The 19,082-nt window shown below is 24.3% G+C and overlaps 3 protein-coding genes across 5 annotated transcripts; all 3 read right to left on the bottom strand.

Annotated features, from left to right (window-relative positions):
- Positions 1–1,482: 1,482 nt before the first annotated feature.
- On the bottom strand, positions 1,483–9,603 carry LOC112591039 (protein wings apart-like). Of its 3 annotated transcripts, none has more exons than XM_025334687.1 (14): positions 9,228–9,603; positions 8,943–9,074; positions 8,060–8,270; positions 6,713–7,965; positions 4,469–4,596; positions 4,283–4,403; positions 3,749–4,213; positions 3,451–3,673; positions 3,252–3,364; positions 3,076–3,175; positions 2,826–3,008; positions 1,957–2,045; positions 1,798–1,899; positions 1,483–1,704 (listed from the first exon to the last, which is right to left on the bottom strand). In XM_025334687.1, the coding sequence occupies exons 2-14, from the start codon at positions 8,958–8,960 to the stop codon at positions 1,600–1,602; spliced, it is 3,111 nt and encodes a 1,036-aa protein (XP_025190472.1). In that variant the 5' UTR covers positions 8,961–9,074; positions 9,228–9,603; the 3' UTR covers positions 1,483–1,599. The 3 variants fall into 3 exon arrangements, with proteins under 3 accessions (XP_025190472.1, XP_025190470.1, XP_025190471.1); XM_025334685.1 differs by having other exon boundaries at positions 1,600–1,704; positions 8,045–8,270; XM_025334686.1 differs by lacking the exon at positions 8,943–9,074 and having other exon boundaries at positions 1,600–1,704; positions 8,045–8,270.
- Positions 9,604–13,289: 3,686 nt separating this feature from the next.
- LOC112591053 (SET domain-containing protein SmydA-8-like) lies at positions 13,290–15,658 on the bottom strand. The gene is made up of 7 exons (XM_025334706.1): positions 15,295–15,658; positions 14,814–15,241; positions 14,475–14,729; positions 14,251–14,404; positions 13,975–14,127; positions 13,746–13,914; positions 13,290–13,676 (listed from the first exon to the last, which is right to left on the bottom strand). Exons 1-7 carry the CDS (start codon positions 15,466–15,468, stop codon positions 13,405–13,407), a joined length of 1,605 nt encoding a protein of 534 aa, XP_025190491.1. The 5' UTR covers positions 15,469–15,658; the 3' UTR covers positions 13,290–13,404.
- Positions 15,659–15,702: 44 nt separating this feature from the next.
- Positions 15,703–19,082, bottom strand: LOC112591054 (thioredoxin domain-containing protein 15). The gene is made up of 6 exons (XM_025334707.1): positions 18,857–19,082; positions 18,648–18,793; positions 18,321–18,581; positions 17,558–17,760; positions 17,337–17,467; positions 15,703–15,997 (listed from the first exon to the last, which is right to left on the bottom strand). Exons 1-6 carry the CDS (start codon positions 18,906–18,908, stop codon positions 15,774–15,776), a joined length of 1,017 nt encoding a protein of 338 aa, XP_025190492.1. The 5' UTR covers positions 18,909–19,082; the 3' UTR covers positions 15,703–15,773.

Consider the following 19,082-nt stretch of genomic DNA (forward strand, 5'->3'; position numbering starts at 1 on the left):
TAATGTAGGAATTCTAAATTTATAGATCTAACATCATACATTTATTTATTTAAGAAACATCATGAAATTAAATACTATAGATGTTTGAAACTTAGAACAAAACGTTGCACAAGAGTGCTGAACGCAAACACGTTTATTAAGTACCTATAATATATTATGGACATAGCGTGTTATCTAATCAAAATAATAAATAAAACATGTTTTATTCAAATGTGAAACAAATTTTTTACAATTTTCTCAATACTATGCTGCTCGGCATAGCTTTACTCTACTGGTTTTAATGTTGATAAAGGTACATAAAAATATAATATATTAAGCAATAGACTGTGACTTTCCCACGTTATTAGTATATAGATTTATCAGCATAGTTAATAGTTATATCCTACGATCTGTACCGATAATAGTAAGAAATATGAAACACAACATTTAAATATGGGAAAAATAGAAAGAAAAGTAGATTATTATTAATTTATTTTTAGTTTAACTTTTGAATTCTGTTTAATTTACTGGATTAACTCAATATAAATATGAATGTAAATATTTAAATGTGTAAAAAACAATGAATTTATATTTTAAATGTTGGAAATTTGCGTGTAGGTTTGTGGAATTGCCATCCGGCCAGTTTCAGAAGAATAAGACATTTGACAACCGGTGGTATCAAGTAGGACAATTCAAAATAATACATATTACTTGGATACCTATGATAATTATATTAAAATATATTTTTAAAAGTTAACATTAAAATTATGTTTATAAAATGTAAAATCTATAAATAACCAATAGTTCAATAAAATTATTTGATTTTAAGGTTTGTATAATATTTTAAAATCTAAAAGATTATCAAGATTTAAATTCTTCAGTAGAATAACACACATAATTTGATGATTACAAATAATCACATTTTTAGTTTTAAGCAGAGCTTAAATAAAACATATTTCATATATCTTTTAATGAATAAATTCTATTTATTATAATATTTTGATTTTTCAAAATGTTAAGACTTAGTATACTTAACCAGTGACTGAATACAAAATATTAAAAATCTCAGTTTTAATCGTTTCAATGGGTTTAATATATTAATTTATAACAAATTAGAAAAGACTATTTATTTAGTAAATACCAATTTTTATAATATTAAACATAAAATTATTAAATAATAATTACAATAAAATAAACAATAAGATCATGAAAATACATGATTTATTGTTTTATATTATGAATTTAATAATAAATTTAAAAAGGCATTATTTTATCCTATGGTATTATAACACTAAACTCATGAACCAAACATAAAAATTAATTAAGAACACAACTTATAAAATGTACTTAGATTTAACAGACGGATTAAATTTGTTTTCATTGAGACAATTTAAAATTATAAAACACAAAAATGTCGCGACATAAAAGAAGTCGTGAAGAATAGGAAAAGGATTGTATTACTCTGTTATTATTTCAACAAAGACATAATACTTTACAGTCAAATAAATTACAAAATCAATACATTTATATGCAAATAAAAGGATAAATATCATAAGTAAAAATATTAAAACATCAAATTATACTATTCTTGGTCCTAGAGAGCATAACCAATATACATAGTTATGCTGAAGTGCCAGGTAGACCAGAAGCTTCGGCTTGTAGTTTTTCACATTTTGTCAAATGTTTTATAATCATTTCAACAGATTTTATTCCTCTGGTGCCAGGCTAAATTATAATAACATAATAGATCAATAAACTGGATTGTATTTTAAGTATATTTAAACATGAATTTAGTATGAATTGTAGTTTTAAACTTACAGCAGCAGTAAGTTTCATGAAATTTAAATATTTATCCAAAACTGCCAACATTGCTGTAAATCGACCATCTGGTAACTGTTTACCAACAAATTCTAGATATTCCTATAAAAAAATTTACATTGTTATTTTATTATAATACTTAAAAGTTTAATTAATTACCTTATCATCCATTGTAATATAACCAAGTAAAATTGCAATATATGATGCTATCATTGTGTGTTGCATATTTTGGCCTGCTTTTTCAACGACTATAAATTAAATAAGTAATTTAAAAATTATAATTCTCTATATTATCATCAAAAGATTACTTAAAGTTCTTATTAATTAATAACCTTAACTTAACATAATCTTAAAATACAAAAGAATCAATGAACACTGTATAAATAGTTTCACTAATATAAGTCACTCGATTTAAACAAGTATTATAGTAATTATGAAGTTTTGATATATGCTTTGAACTTAAATAATAAAATATAACATTTTATTATGTATGAATCAACTAAAATATAATGTATAGGTCAATTTATTTTGATACATAAATTATTCAATACATTAATCTCATGAATAAATCTAAAAATCAATATTTTTATTTAAATATCACTACTAAAAACATGTCATGAAAAAGTTAGAAAAATTAGATTGTACAAGCTTTCTTACCTACTGAAATATTTAAGGTACTTACATTGAAACTATACTAGAATCATTCGAAAAATACAAGATAATTCATTGAAGTACCTACAACCATTATTTCAAAAAGTATTGACTTAATTAAACATATATTTTTTTCTTTAATTTGATGTCATTGCAAAATAATATTCTTAAAAAAAAAAAAGTTTTATTTTTACAATTTTTTTAAAAAAATTATTATTTATTTAAATAACAAAAGACATTACTTTAAATAGGAAAACTTAAAGAATATTTTTATACTAGATACATAACAATCAAATTTCTGCCAAATAAATTCATTAAATACAAGTTATATATATATTGCTCAGATAACTTGGACAAATAATTTATATTATACTTACGTAATGCAATTGTCTCCTCAATATATTGAGTATGTGCTTTTAATGGAGCGTCTTTAGCTGGTTTTTCTGTCTGTTTGTTTTCACCATCCAATATTTCATCAGTCTTTTTTTCCTCAGTCTTTGCCAATTCTTCTTGTTGGAAGAACATTTTCACTAGTGCTTCAATTGCAAATGATTTCTTTGCTATAAACATAATTTCAACGTGTTAAAATATGTGTTACAATAGATTATTTTCAATGATTTAACTTACAGTCATGAAGAATATCACTAGTATCAGGAGCTTTAGCTTCTGCTATAAGTTTTCTATTCTCTACATTGATCTCAACCAGATTAATCAATAATGTTAAGGTCTAAAAAAAAAATCATATTCAAAAATTCATAATGAAATTACAATTGAATTATAATTTACTATGTTTTTATAATTACCAAAAACATTATGTCAAACTTTTCATCATGAGGAACATATTCTGGGACTTTGAGAAAAATATGTAAAGTTGTATCAATAACTCCATCTTTTTGTCCAATTTTTGAGCCATGGGCTAATAAGTAATATAATATTAATATACAAAAATTTTTTTGAAACTTACAAAAATATATACTTTATATTATTTATATTAACACTTACTTATTTGATTAGAGTCATGTGACAAATTTATAAGCACTTTCAAATTGGCTGTAAGACACTCTCTTAATACTGCACCTATTGAGTCTTTGTCATTTTCATCATAACTTGGATATAATGGTATCTCATAATCACACACTTTAAACATTCTAATTAATGTATCAATCAAAATTCCATTTTCAAAATCTAATAAATACACATTATTTTCTTCATTTTGAATTGTTACCTAAATTATGAAATAAAATAATAAATAAACAATTTATAGAATAAAAATTACTTATCTATAATTAACTTGACTTACATTTTCAAGTATCCTCAAACAACGGTCCACTTTTTTAATACGATCGATTAATGTTGGGGACCACACATTAGTCATTGAGTCAACATGATCACAACATTGTACAACTGTACGTACAATGTGATCGAGACCTCCAAGTTGTCGCATTTCTTCTTTAAACCACTCACCAGCTCGAGCACTTGTAAGACTTAATAGTGTTTCCATAGCCAACTGTCCTACAGTGATATTATCTGTATTTAAATATTTAGCAGCTCCTTGAGATTTAATTTCTGAACATAACTGTATAACTCGTTCACGTGTTTTTTGTAATTGATGATCAGTTAAGCCACAATCATCAAGGGCTTGATCATGACTTGTATCATTTTCCAATAAGTTTAACATAAGTTCAAGACAATCACGGTCTAAATCCATATTCAGACGATCTTGACTTAGAACAAACATAACTGTAGCTGTACACATTCCTAAGCTCTAGAAAATAATAACACATATAGTTACTTGAAATTATTAAACTAAATAAGTAATATTAAGTATAAATACTTGATCTTTGGTAGCATCTTGCAATGCACGAAATATTTTAGCAACTGTTCCATGTGCTTTAACATGCATCCTAAAAGCTGGGGTCATACATTTAGTAGCCAATGTTATTGCAGACAGACATCTAGAATTATAAATCAAATCATTTAATGAAAACAATTTAATAATTATTACTAATTATTAGTATACCTAGTTCCAATTGGGTTGTTTGGTTGTAAAGCATCTAAAATATACTCAACATCATCATTAAACTCTTGAAATTCCCCAGACTCTTGAATCTGATGAGCTTTTTTAACATTTCTCACCACAGTATAAAACTAGAAAAAATAATGTAATTTAATGCTTTAAAATAAACATATAAATTTCATATTTTAGATAGTACAATAAAATTAATTTATTTTTTTTTAATTTTATCAACATACTAATATAATCTTAGATTCATATACAAATGCTAACAATTTTATTAAAAACATTAAAGATTAGTTTATTAAAAATCCAAGTTAATAAATTCAGATTTAAATATATGCCTGCATTAGTAATTTAAAATTTAAATTCTAATAAATTTTATTAAGTATTTAGTCCTTACCTTAGATTATAAGTTTAAATGAAATTATTATGTAAATAATTTAGCAAATATTATTAAAATATATATTTTTTTAAATGTATGTCATATAATTAATATTTATATTAAGAGCATAGTATATTTACAATTAACTAGTAGTTATTATATTATTTTTTGGAGTCAAGTAAATGATTCTCAAATTCAATCTTAGAAAAATAAATTAATGGATAGTAATTTATTTTTAAAATTCCTAGGTTTATTAATAACGAATATGTTTAATATGAAATTAATTTATTACTATTAAAATATAATTTTGTATTATTATCCTTTTATACATATATAAATATATTATTAATCTCTCTCATAGGTATACAACACACGTTTTAAGACAAATGTAAATATAAATGTATCTATTTTCTATTAGCATTTTGATATAAAAAGCTCTATTTCAATTGAATCAAGAATAATACTTTAAAATTTATATTAATAATTTCAAAAATGTAAATACACTAATTTGTTTATGAAACATACAGTACTGGTTTATTATCTCCCCGCTATCCATTCTAATAAATACTTCTAGAAACTGGGTTTCGGCAGTTGTATTATAAATTTTTTAAATTAAGTTTTGAAATGATAACAAACAATACTTGAATAATGATAAACAAAAATATACTATGATGCTTAATCAGTATATCAATTTGAATTTTAAACAACCCATATTATGAAAGAAACACATATGGTAGGTATCTAATAGTAATATTATATTTTTTCCATCAAATTATTAGATTATTTAAATGAAGTATTAATTATTAAGGATAGTGAGGAGATAACAAACCTGAGTGGCAGGGCTATAAAGTTTTCAATCACCTTGGGCGGGGCTATAACAAATCAGTACCAAATATTTCATACAATTCAATGTATAATTAATTAAAATATATACAATATATAAATTATATTGTAGTTTTAATATCTTTAAAGTTATCACATAACTAAAGTAAAACTCCCTATCAAAAACTACATTTATAAGAGGGTTAAAATCCATTTTATAGCTATTATTTTATTTTAACTGTATATTATGTATTTTATATGCTAACTAAATGAATTATGTATATCTATAGAATTTACTAAATATTAAAACGTAGAATGCATAATATAATTGAAGTTGGATCAATATTTAAAGTATGCTTTTTTGTGCCACATAGAACATATAAAAAAAAGTGTACTGAATAAATAAAATAATAAATAACTTAAGAGTAATTAAAAAAATTAACTCATAATTTTAACTACGCTTTTAACTTTTTAGTATAATTTTTATTAATTATTATAGTATTATAATTCAACTTTAAGTATGCATTTTATTTGGTAAATATTGATGAGTAATATTTACCAATTATTTTTGGTAACTAAAAATTGTGTAATATTTTAAATTAAATGTATCAACAAAATTATTTTTAATGATTTCAATGTAGTTGATTTACATAATTTTAAATCATCAAAAATTATACTTTTCTAAGTTTTTACTTTAATGAACTATGACAAACATTTTTAATTTCACATGGATAGTTCTGAGCACTAAATACTTTAGTGAATTAAAATTCAATGCGTGAATGTAGCTTAAGTTTTAACTAATAAGCTACTTATTTAAAATTTGATTTCTTTGTATCAATATATTATGCTTCAGAATATGAAATTAAAAATGTATGTTGTCATTCAAAAATGTAAAAACTTAAAGTAATACTTATGATAAATAATAGTAAAATATAGTTCTATAATCACATTATTTAAAACAAAATATGCTGCATAATATTAAGTTAATGAAAAAATAAGTGTGTTCTATATATTAAAAAAATCATATTATATAAAAACCTTACCCCTTTTTCTTTTTTGTCACATTTAACACTTGTAACTGAATCAAAATCATCATCAAATACATCGGTTGATTTTGTGATTCTTAGTAAAGGTTTTTGTTCAAAACTATTACTAGGACTTGTATTTGGAATTGATTCTTCTTTTTTTTCTTCGTCAATCTTTTTTTCTTTATCAACCCATGAATGTTTATAAAGAAACATACCTTTCTTATTTCTTTCATTTCTAGATTTAAAAATACTTTTCTTTGCTGGTATAAATGTTTCTGGTGGGTCTACTACCATTTTTTCAATAATGTCTTCATCATCAACCTTGGTTGGTTCAGTTTCTATAAAAACTCCTCGATGTTTTGAAGAAGGAATTTCTGATTGGACCTTAACATCTTCTTCTTTTTCCTCTACTTTCTTGCTAGGAGGTTCCTTATCAGGGTTAAAGTGTACTTCAAGCTGTTTGAGTAAATCATCAGTTGCATCAGGTTTCTCCTCTTCATTATCTACTGGAATATCCATTTTAGGACTAGATACAGAATCATCACTACCCTCTAATACAGCCAACAACTTATTGCGGTCATTTTCTAATTGTTCTATTTTTGATTTATCAAAATCCATATTATTTGTTTCTTTCTCATTTATTTCATATTTCAATTCATCATCATGCTGATTAATAACAGTATGTTTAGATATATTAATTTTTAAAGTGGGAACTGTAAATTTAGCCCTATCTTGACGTCTTTTCTTAGGAATATCAATAATTGTTGGAGATTCTTCAGTTTCTGGCTCAGTATATGTAGTTTGAGGGTTTCGTCTTCGAAGACTTCTTGTAGTTATGGTAGGAGTAATTTGGTCATTACTTTCTGGGACTTCAATGGCTTGTAAAGGTTTTTGAATAGAATTAGGCTCATTCACTAATTGTGATTTACCCTTAAATATACGAAGAACAATAGGAGGTTTGCTTGGGTCTTTGGTGGGTGTCAATGATGTAAATGACAATTCTTTTGTTTCTGGTATTCGGTCTTCTTTTTCAGGAGAAGATTCTGGAGTTTTTTGAATAATAGTTCTAGTTTTTTTAGTCACTTCTGATCCACCATATTTTCTCTCAGATCTATTAGAATCAGCATTACGGCTTTTAAAAAACTTTTTAGGTCTTGTAGCAGTCACAGTAGGTTCTGGTACAGCAATTTTAGGTGCAGGACTAGCTTCTTGATGTTGCCTTTTCTTTCCTACACTAAATCGAGATCCTGATGTTTCTTCAGTTTTTCCTAAAAAAATAAATAAATACTATTTTATTTGAAATGCTTATTATTGTTATTTATAAGAATAATAAATTAATAGCATTACCTGTATTTGTATTACCTGTGACAAAATTAGTACTTCTAATTGAAGTAAAGGAAGTAACACCCCATTTGCCAACAGTACCTGAAGATTTAGCCGCCGTGGGCCTATTAGTGTTTTCACACAGTAACTTATCAAAATTTATGGCTGTTTGAACAACACTATTTGGATTATTGGAGTACTTTGCGCGGCCATATGACTTCATGTAAGATCTAGGACCTTTTGTAGCACTCTAATACAAAAATTAATAATAAACTAGATATGATTAAAATCAAAAATAAGCAAGTATATTATATAAATAATAAAGATAATAGGAACATTAGAAACAGATAAATTTCTGATATTAAAAATGTTTTATATTGATTTAGGTAGTTTGAAACCAAAATTTATATAAAACCTGAAATACATTGCATATGTGCATATTATTATACATAATATATGGAAAATTAGTTAGGTATGATGACATTTTTATTTATTGAAGTTAATTGAAGACTGAAATACAGTTACTAAGTAGTAAAGTTATAAGCATAAATGCATAATGTACTTAAAATAGGTTAATCTTTAATTAAATCAAAGTTTAAATAACATGTAAAGTAATCTTTTTAATATTGTTCTGATAAAAATTAAGTTCTGGTGTAATATAGTATGAATCATCAGACTATTAAAATATAATTCCAATAAATATACAATATATTTGTCACCAGATCACTTACATTAAAAAAGTATAATAGATAAACTTAATTATTAATAACTAAATACAAATAAATGATAAAAAATATTAAACATATATACATATATATAATATTATTGACATTTTTAAACTAGGTATACTTTGTACATAAGTGCAATCTTTAAGTATAGATAATATAAAATTCAAGCATTACTTAAAAATATTGAAAAATACCGTTTCTATCGGTCCCATTGAGAAGATGTAAAATTGTTATGATAATTTTTGTAAAAACCCAATAGCACCCATCACTATAGATGACCAATTTCGATTAATTTTTGAATTAAATTTGTTTGATAATGAAATATTCTGGAACAGTACAAAACCAGTCACTTGACCGCCTGACAGTTAATATTTAAGGGATATACTTTAATAGTATTGATATATTATAACAACTGAAAGGTATTTAAGAAAATAGTTTATAAATCATAATATTTTGTTATGCAATAATAATCATTATACCTGCATGTTAAGCGTCGTAGGCGTAATCAACTACTGAAATACTGAATGCATCTGACCAACTTCAACCGTTTTTTATTTCAACGCACGGGGACCAACGACATCATAATATATGAAATTGGCATCAGTCGCATTTCACAGGACTTGGAGAATTTCAACCAAACAACGGAACTAGAAAATTAACATCGAAACTTCAAAAAGATAAGTGTACTAAGATACTGTACGTCTGCACAGGTATAGACTCAACGGAGTGGGTGATCTTGTATGTATTAAATAATAATAAAAAAAATATGTATATTGTAAACAAAACACACTCATACGCACGTACGCATTTACACACTAACGAACGCTACAAATACACATACGGCACACAGGACACAAGCGATGGACGGCATGAAAATAAAAAAAAAAATTACAAAATACAACAATGCGCACGCGCAATGGTTTAGAGTCGATAGTAGTATCGATTAATTTCATGTTCCATGGACCTATGTGATCTTTCCATGATTTTTTTTTTTTTAATAAAATCTGCATTTAAAAAAATATATTTTGTAGTAAAGGTATTTTAATTTTTAAGTTCTCAGAGTTGGAGACCTTGTTAATTTTTTGAACGCTGACTTAATCATATTATAGATTTGTAATTTGTATATTTTTTATCATGTATTTCTTAATTTTTGTGTTATTTGTTAACTTAGTCTGTAAACTAATATAGCTAAAAAAAAAAAAAAAATACCGTGATGAATTCAGATTGTATAATTTAATAAATATTTAATCTTAAATTTATACTAGATATCTGTATTACCCATCGTTATCCTGAATTAAATGATACAAAGATGATCGTTCATCTGAACTCTGAAGCGAATATTAATAAGTTAGATACTTTATTTTCTTATACGTAGGTACCTAACTTAATGCAAACAAAAATAAACGAATATATCGTTATGATTTTAATATTATTTATAACGAATAAGCCATCTTATAAAAATTAATTCAATCTATTAACTAAATCAGTGTTTCCCAACCGGTGCACCGCGGCCCACTGGTGTGCCGTGAGGCCTCTATAAGCGTACCTTAAAATTTCACCGTAAAATTTCAATAATTGATTAAAATATTTTTAAAACAATTTGGCAGGCGACAAGAAGGTGTGCTTGTTAACCATTAGACCACGAAGGAAGCTCATAAAATCATAAATCATAATAAAAGGAAAACAGTCCCAAATATCTCATAAAGTTTGGGTTTTTTATAAAATTATAATGTAGATTATTTTTCCATTTCAATAAATGAAATATTTATGATAATAAAATTGTAGTAATATTTTTTTTCCTGTCCTAAATAAACACACCATTTAAAATTGTTTACTAGTAATATACTGATATACAACTACTTTAGTATTAATAATTAATGTGAAGAAAGTCTATACTATAAAAAAAATATGTATACATTGTATACATATGACATACCATATTATATATGAGATAAAGTCAGTGACAAGTGTGCCGCGGCTGAATATGGGTTGAGATTAGTGTACAGCGGGGGAAAAAGGTTAGGAAACGCTGATCTAAATTTCCCTGAATAGTTGAATCATTAAAATTTAAAATCAGTCAGGTGTTTTTTTAATCTATAATAATAAATTGTGATAAGCCTCAACCTTATAATTTAGCTTTTTTACAAATATAATAGCTGTAATCTTTGGCTTTTATTCTAATTAGAACCTATTAATAGATACTTATATAGTTATTCTGCACAACCAACATCCTAAATATTGTGATGTGTGCAAAATTTGATGTCAATTATTCAAAAACTATTGATTTACAACTTGCAAATAAATATAACTTGACTAACAGTAACTACTTATCTTTATTAGTCGACTACTATATTATTATGAAATTTATGAATGATCTATTAATCATTATTTTTTTACTTCAGTTGAAATATTTTCAATTTTTTTTGTTATAATCAATCTAGTAATTTTTAGTATAAAATCCTCAATTATGTACACTTTAACTCTTATATAATATATAGTAGTTATATTTACCTAAAAATACCTACCTATAAAAAAAAAGCTACATATTTATATATGTTACTCAATTTCACATTTATATAAAATAACTATTAATTTAAATTATCCAAACTATGATAGGTATTAGGTACTATATCGAAAGGCGAAAATGCCGAAAATTATGTACAAACATAATAACTATTATCTATTATCTGTAGTCTGTAATCAATAGCAATTCTAAATGTAAACAAATTTTTGTTTTGTTTTTCGTGAGATGAAACAAAATCTGCATGCAATCTATCCCATAGTGACCTGTATGAATTGTAAATTTTAATACAAAGCTACAAATCATCCCGAATCCAAGCAAATAGCAATCTTATGATATAACTGTTAGGTACCTATTGAAAACGATCCAGTGGGTTTTAAATCTATAACGGACAAATAAATACTTATATTTTTTTACGTATTATAGTTATTAGTGTTATTGCATAGAAATAGATAGGTATATGTAAAATAATAATTAATAACTAATATAAATGTCGGGTATTGGATATCTATACAAGAATTATTATAGGTAATAATTTATTTTTGTTATTTAAAAATATCTATCGTAGAAATAATAGTGGAAAATTGAGTTCTAAGATCAAGGGTTTATCAGCAAGACAGCGACTTCGTTAGTCATCGTTATGGTAACGAATTGACTCTTGTGTAGTATTTACTAATATTTGAATCGATTAATTATTATATATTTTAAGAACTCTTTATTTGGAATAGAGATATTTAGGGATACCTATTTAATGGTTTTAATTGGGGAGGGAGGATTATCCCTATATTTCTTAATGAGATACGGGAAAATAAAGTTGGTTCAAAGAGTGTTGAAATTAAACTAAAGAGAGTCGAAAGATATTTTATAAATTTAGCTTTAAGAACCAGAGGCTATTAATAATAGGTACCTACTTGATTGAAAAACTAATTGTTGATAAGGTAACATGATTATGCTTCTTTGAAAGCGACCATATCTTGGGTCTCGGTATAAAACATTTTCTGTGACCATTACTATTATTTTGAGATTGAGATGAAAGCTTCATTAGTCCATTCACAAATCAAAATAGTTTAGTTGCAACGTTGCAAGGTTAGGAAGTTGCTTGTAATAAATGCATCGTGGCTCTATTTTTATGATTCAATTTCAATGTAATGTCCACTTTCACCGCTGTGACTACATGTTGGCTGACAGTGGTCAATAGAAAAATTTCGATGTATACTGTATAGGTAGCTATTAGTTATATTGCTGGAGGGGAGATATTATATGCTAGGCGGTACCTTATAAAGTCATAAAGCATATGCATATGAATATATGATAAATAGACAATAATATCAAATTGTAGTATGAACTTTTCGTAGTTAAAATTTAAGTTTTCTATGTGCGTAAGAGGTAATGTTTCTGTTGCTTATAGAAATTCTAATATATTAATTACATTTCAAAGCAATTAAAACGATTTTATTTTAAGCTAGACGTATTTTTATTTTTTTTTATTTAACATAGGTTAATAGATGTTATATAAGTAGGTACATGGATGTTTTCACAGAGGAAGTAGGTTTAACCATAAAATATCAAATTATAGTGTATTTATACTTATATTCATTTCTTAAATATGAATAGAAGATAATTATCTATAAAAAAATTGTTTAAAACATCTTCAACCTTTTCATTGAAAATGTCTTAGCTCACCTCTAATCAGGCATGCATGAACTAATAACTATACCAAGTGATTAGTACACATTATTTATTTAAAATTCTTATAATTTTTAGTTTGTAGTTCAGTTCAGTAGTTTAAAAGCACAATGTTTAAAATTATACTTACTATGTTATACATGATTATTAGATACCTAATTGCTGAAATAATTAAACAAATACAATTACTACAGTTGAACTATTTTTATTTTTTATTTGGTAATCAATATAATTAGTTAAAGATGAATTATAAAATATAACAATAAATTATTATACATGTTTATCATATTATGTAAGTAATAATATGTTATAACTTATAACACTTTTACCTAAAAACTAGTAGGTAATAATACTTAACTACAATTGTTAATTGACTTTGTTACTAGAATCTATTTATAGTTCTTTATAAATATAAGATAATCATATAATTAATTTTAAATTTTATACTATTAATCAGTAATGCTACTAGATTTGTAAGTTTGCAGTAACTTAAAACCTGAAGATCCTTCTGGTTCATTTTTAAGAATATCTAATGCTTTAGATAATAATACTTTAGCTTCATCGTGCATTCCTTTACTTTCAGCTTTATTTTCTGATATTCTTGTAGCTGATTCTAACAAGGCCAAATGAAGTTCATATAATATCACTGAAGTATAAATGTTCAATCTTGTATACAGTGGATCAATGATATTAAGTACAAAAAACATATTTCTGCATAGTTCTACAAAATTATATTAATAACATTAATATATTAAATATTGAAATAATAATTTTCTTTTAGTGTCCATACCGGATTTTCTTTTCAATAAATCATCAGTTAACATTGAATGTTTGTAACCCATTGAATGACCATACAGCTGTATCAATGTATGTTTTACATTAAAACATAAATAGTGATTTGAATGAACACGTTTTTCTAATTTTGAAAGAGCATTTTCTAGGGAATTTATACTTGGGTTCTAAAATAATATAATAATATAATTTTTGTTCTTACTAACAATTAACTCAATATTATATACTTGAAGAACTTTATCAACAATGTGATTTAATTCTATTAAGATTGCATCAATTTTATCTGATGAAACAGTTGTCGGACACCTATCACACTCCCATTTACTATTATCATCTAAAGGATGTATTGGAGTGAGATTTCCTTTACAAAAATCTTTTGCCTATAAAATACTCAAATTTATTAATCATTGTATTAACCCTTAAACATAATATAATATATTTACTATATATTTGAAGTTATATATATTTATTAAACCATATTGAAAGTAAGACATAGAACTTACATTACATACAATAGTACTAAGATGAGTACCCAGTTCTGTAGCATCGGCACATCTTTTACATTTACACTCAAAATATTTTGTTGACATAAGGTGAGCTCTTCTTTCTCGGGTTCCCCATAAAGCATTTGTGTACATAGTATTTATATGTTCACCTCTATTATTAATTAATATTCATAAATATTTCACTATTTTAGTTATTTAATTTTTAATTTAAATGTTTTTACTTGACAATTTTACGAGCAGCATAAACATAAATACGTCCATTTTTATCAAATGATATGCTAGTATTTGGTAAACAGTTGTGTTCTAATTTGCTTACTGTAGGATATATACCAGTTAACTCCAATCCAGCAACTTGAACATCTAAAGAATTTACATCTAAAATACCACATATTTTGTGTATAAGATCGGACGAAGCTTCAAATTCTTCTCCACTTAAATAATTATTTCTTAAATAATTATACACTGAATTAATCTCCCTAAAATAATATCAATATTTAATTAATGTTATTATGAAAGTTATAATTTTTGAAAACTTAGTACTTAATTTCTATAATACTTACTCATAAATTTCTGATTCTGGTCCTCTATATTCCATATGACTCGTTAATTCCATTAGACGATTCCATTTGTTTTTATCTGTGATTTGCAATAATAGACACTTTAAAGGAGTTAAAGCATCATACATATAATCATTATTTTTGGCGATTTTTTCAGCTCCTTTTACTAATACTTTACATTCATCTTCATGAATGTTTGGGTTAATTGAAGGCATACATCCTGTACCACAAATAGGCCACAAACATTTTTCACACAAAGATTCAACAGTAGAACTTGATCTTTTTAAATTTTGTAAACATTTAATGCATATTGGTTCTGAAGTTGGAAACTTAGGACCTATAACTAATGGTTCTTCTTGAATTATAATTTCAGATTGATTAATAGTACGTTTGGCAATCAGATGACGACCTAATATAGAATCTATTTGTAACTAAAAAAATAAATAATAACTATTGTGTTTAAATAATAATGATTTTTAATTACCTCATAAGATACACATTCATTTTTATGTTGTTTCCAATGAGCTTTTTGGTGTTTCTTTGAACAATACACAACCAATGTGCATGCTGCACATTTACTAGTAGCATTAACACCACAAATTGCACAATGACTATTAATTTCTAAATCTTTAGAATTAATTTGATCACACTTCGCCATGTTAGATGTTAACACTTAATACTATTTTATATGAAATGTGTAACAAATGTAATATCCCCTACCCAGCATTAAAGTACTATTATCTATTTTTGAAAATACTATAAATATCCTGATATCAAATGGTTCCCAAACTAGATAAATGACACTTAAAAATAAAAATTGATGTAATAAATAGTACCATTTAATTTTAAATAACTTAAAATTATTTACATACATATTATTATTACTAAAAAATAAAAATAACGAGAAATTAATTAAAAAAATAATAAAACAATAACACAGTAAAAAAAAATATTTACATTAACTTAATCTGTATGTTCATGTTGTGCTTCAGCTTCACGCCATATATTCTTTATGTCTTCAACAAATGTACTCCAAAATTGCATAGTCCTAACATAAACTAGCATCCAGAATATAATTACAAACCATGCTAACCAGAGAGAATAATCATAATCACGGTTCCCAAATCCAGGAACAGGTTTTACAAAGTCTGTCACAGAAATTTCCACTTTTTCATTTGGAGTGAGATCTATACAAAAAATAATCAAAACATATTTTAAAACAATTTTTTTAAGATAAAAATATAAAAAATACAACAAAATAAAATCATCAATTATATAAGTAATATATAAATATTTTATACGTGATACACATTTTAATTAAAATATTAAGTTGTATATTATGCATTTGTGTTAATAGTTTAAAAATTAAAATTTTTTTTTTCAATATAATTTGTGAAATATTATTATTATTAACATTAGAATAAATTATTTAGATGCATATTTTTAATAATAGCTTATAGATAATACATTAAACAAAAATAAACTATTCAGCTATACATAATTTTTGACTCACAGAACTTCATATGTTTAAAACCTATAGGTAAGTAATATATATATAAATAGTTTAAGTTAACTTAACCAAATTTAACAAAATTATATTAAAACTATTTCAAAAAAAAAAATTAAACTGAGTACCTAACTAAGTAGCTGAATACGTTAATATTAATACAATCATTAAAAATTATAAAAGAAAATATCTTTTAAGCTCAAAATAACATACAAAACCAAAACTATTTTTATTCTAAAATAAGATAATTTTAACAAAACTAAAAAATTTTGAAAATATAATATAGATTAATTAGATCATAATTTGACTTATAAATTTAATAATTGTATACACTATTAATACAATATTTATCATAATATAGATTATAGGATGAATAATAAAAAAATTATGATTGCCTACAATACTATAATTAAATATTATTAGCCATTATCCTTAATGTCTATTAAACTAGTATACCTTTTACAGTTCAAATTTGAATTTTCCTACTTCATAGTTATAATTTGATTATATTTTTATCATGTTTTTAAATTATATACATCAGTGTTCTAACACTTGACTTTTCTCCTTTATTTTCTTGTTATTTGATACCTATTTGAACCATAATTTTTGAAAAAATATGCTTTTGATTTAAATAATAATTGAGAATCATAGTAAAAATAGTATATTATTAGAGCCCCTATGTTATTTTAAAGTTTTAGAACAAAATGTGGATGATTAGATTATGTATTAATCAGAAACCATTTATTATTTTTCTTTTTTTAATATATGTATTAACTTTTAGATTTTTAATTTATCAAACCTTATAATCAAAATAATTTAAAAAAAATTAATTTAAAAAACAAAAACATTTTAGGATAATTTATTCTACTTATTAGAGCCTTTTTTTCCTAATTCTGTTTAAAGATATTAAATATTTATCATTTAACATAAACTTTTATAAAATATTTTATTTATTATTAATTATTATATTAACAAAAACTAAATATTTAAAAATAATAAATAAAAATTTTCATGCATACCTGTATGTCTAATAACAAACTTAGTAAACTCATAAAGTGAATAATCAGAACCATTGTACTTAGCAATAGGTTTTCCATTATGGAATAAAACTAATGATGGCACTCCAGTTATACCATACATTGTGTTAAATCTAAAATGAAAGAAAAAAATGTGTAAAAATTAACATTTGATATTTGATTTAAATAATATTAAATACTAATATTTTTATTAAATTATATACCTTTGTTCAGATATAGCATTAAAAGCTACCATTTTAATTTGAGGAAATATTCTTGGAAGTACATTGAAGTGAGGTGCAGCTAGAGTGCTGAATTGACATGATCTAGCATAAAATAACACTAATGAACAAACACCAGATTCACGACGACTATTTACTTCAGGATCAGATTTTAAGATATATCCAAGTCGTGATGAATTAACAACCTAAAGAAAAACTAAATAATTTATTCTGCCATTTTTAAATATATTAATGAATATTTAAAAAATTATTTACCCACATTTTTTATACTTAAATTATTATTATTGACTTAGTAACTAAGTTATATCTAATAGGTAATTTCTAATCAAAACATTAAATAACACTTTTACAGTTGTAATTTTAAAAATAGATAGTAAAAATAAGGATAATCTCTTAAAAAATAAAAAAAGTAGACATGATCATAATGCACCCTTAGAAAAATAAAGATACATGATTTTTCTTTTCTTTTCTAGTAAAAATATTCAATAATATCTAAAAAAAAAAATTGAATTTGAATTGAATGTTTAAATTCTAATTTAGATTTTGAATATTTTTAATTTGTAAAGGCATTTTTTTCTAAGAAAAATTTTAAGTAGACAAATAATATATTAAGAATTCCTATCCCCTCACCCGAAAAAAAAAATAAATACAATTTTTGCTACATGTATTTATGAAATATTTACCAACAATATTTTATGATGTTTGTGTATATTTTAATAATAGTATTAAATTTACAAAATATTACCTCAACTGAAATTTCTGTTTGATTTAAAGGTACGACTGTAGTACAATTTACAATCCTTGAATTATTAGCTGTTGTAACATTGGCTAATGGTTCATTAATGGATGGTTGACTGGTATTTGTATTGTCAGTAACAATTTCAGCATATATAACTGATGATAAAAACGTACTTAATTTAAATTCTTTTCCACCATTACTAGCAGTGCTTGTAGTTAAATATGCTTGCATAGTTGGCAAGTAATTATGTTCTTGTTCCATTTTTTTCTAAATAATTTATTTGTAAAATTAAATGATAGTTTTTATTTTAAATCTTGAAAATAAAAATCTTACCTGAAAGCTTTTTATAGCATTACTTATAGTTAGGATATCGGTAAAATCAGTTACTTGTGGTACAGTTGTAAAATTTTTTGGAGAATCTGGTTGTTCCAACGGTCCAAATTTACTATCATCAATATGTACATTTTCTTCCAATTCAGCTTTAAAATAATTTTAAATATTTATTAAACATAACATGATTACATCAAATAATTTTATCTTACCAAATATCAGTCCACAACCGGTTAAAAATAACACAATACATGGAAAGTACATTGTTTTAGCTTTTTAAAATAATATGACACACACAATGAGCTATGAACATGAACTAAAATTAAAGTTATTGAAAAATATTATTATTTTTTTAGAATTACATCAGTTGACTAACTAAAATAACCAATCAGCTCGAAAATTAAATTGTATAATTTAATAATTTAAAACATTATTATT

The sequence above is a fragment of the Melanaphis sacchari genome, unplaced genomic scaffold, assembly GCF_002803265.2.
Source record: "Melanaphis sacchari strain LSU unplaced genomic scaffold, SCAv2.0 Contig128_pilon_pilon, whole genome shotgun sequence".
Lineage (NCBI taxonomy): Eukaryota > Metazoa > Arthropoda > Insecta > Hemiptera > Aphididae > Melanaphis > Melanaphis sacchari.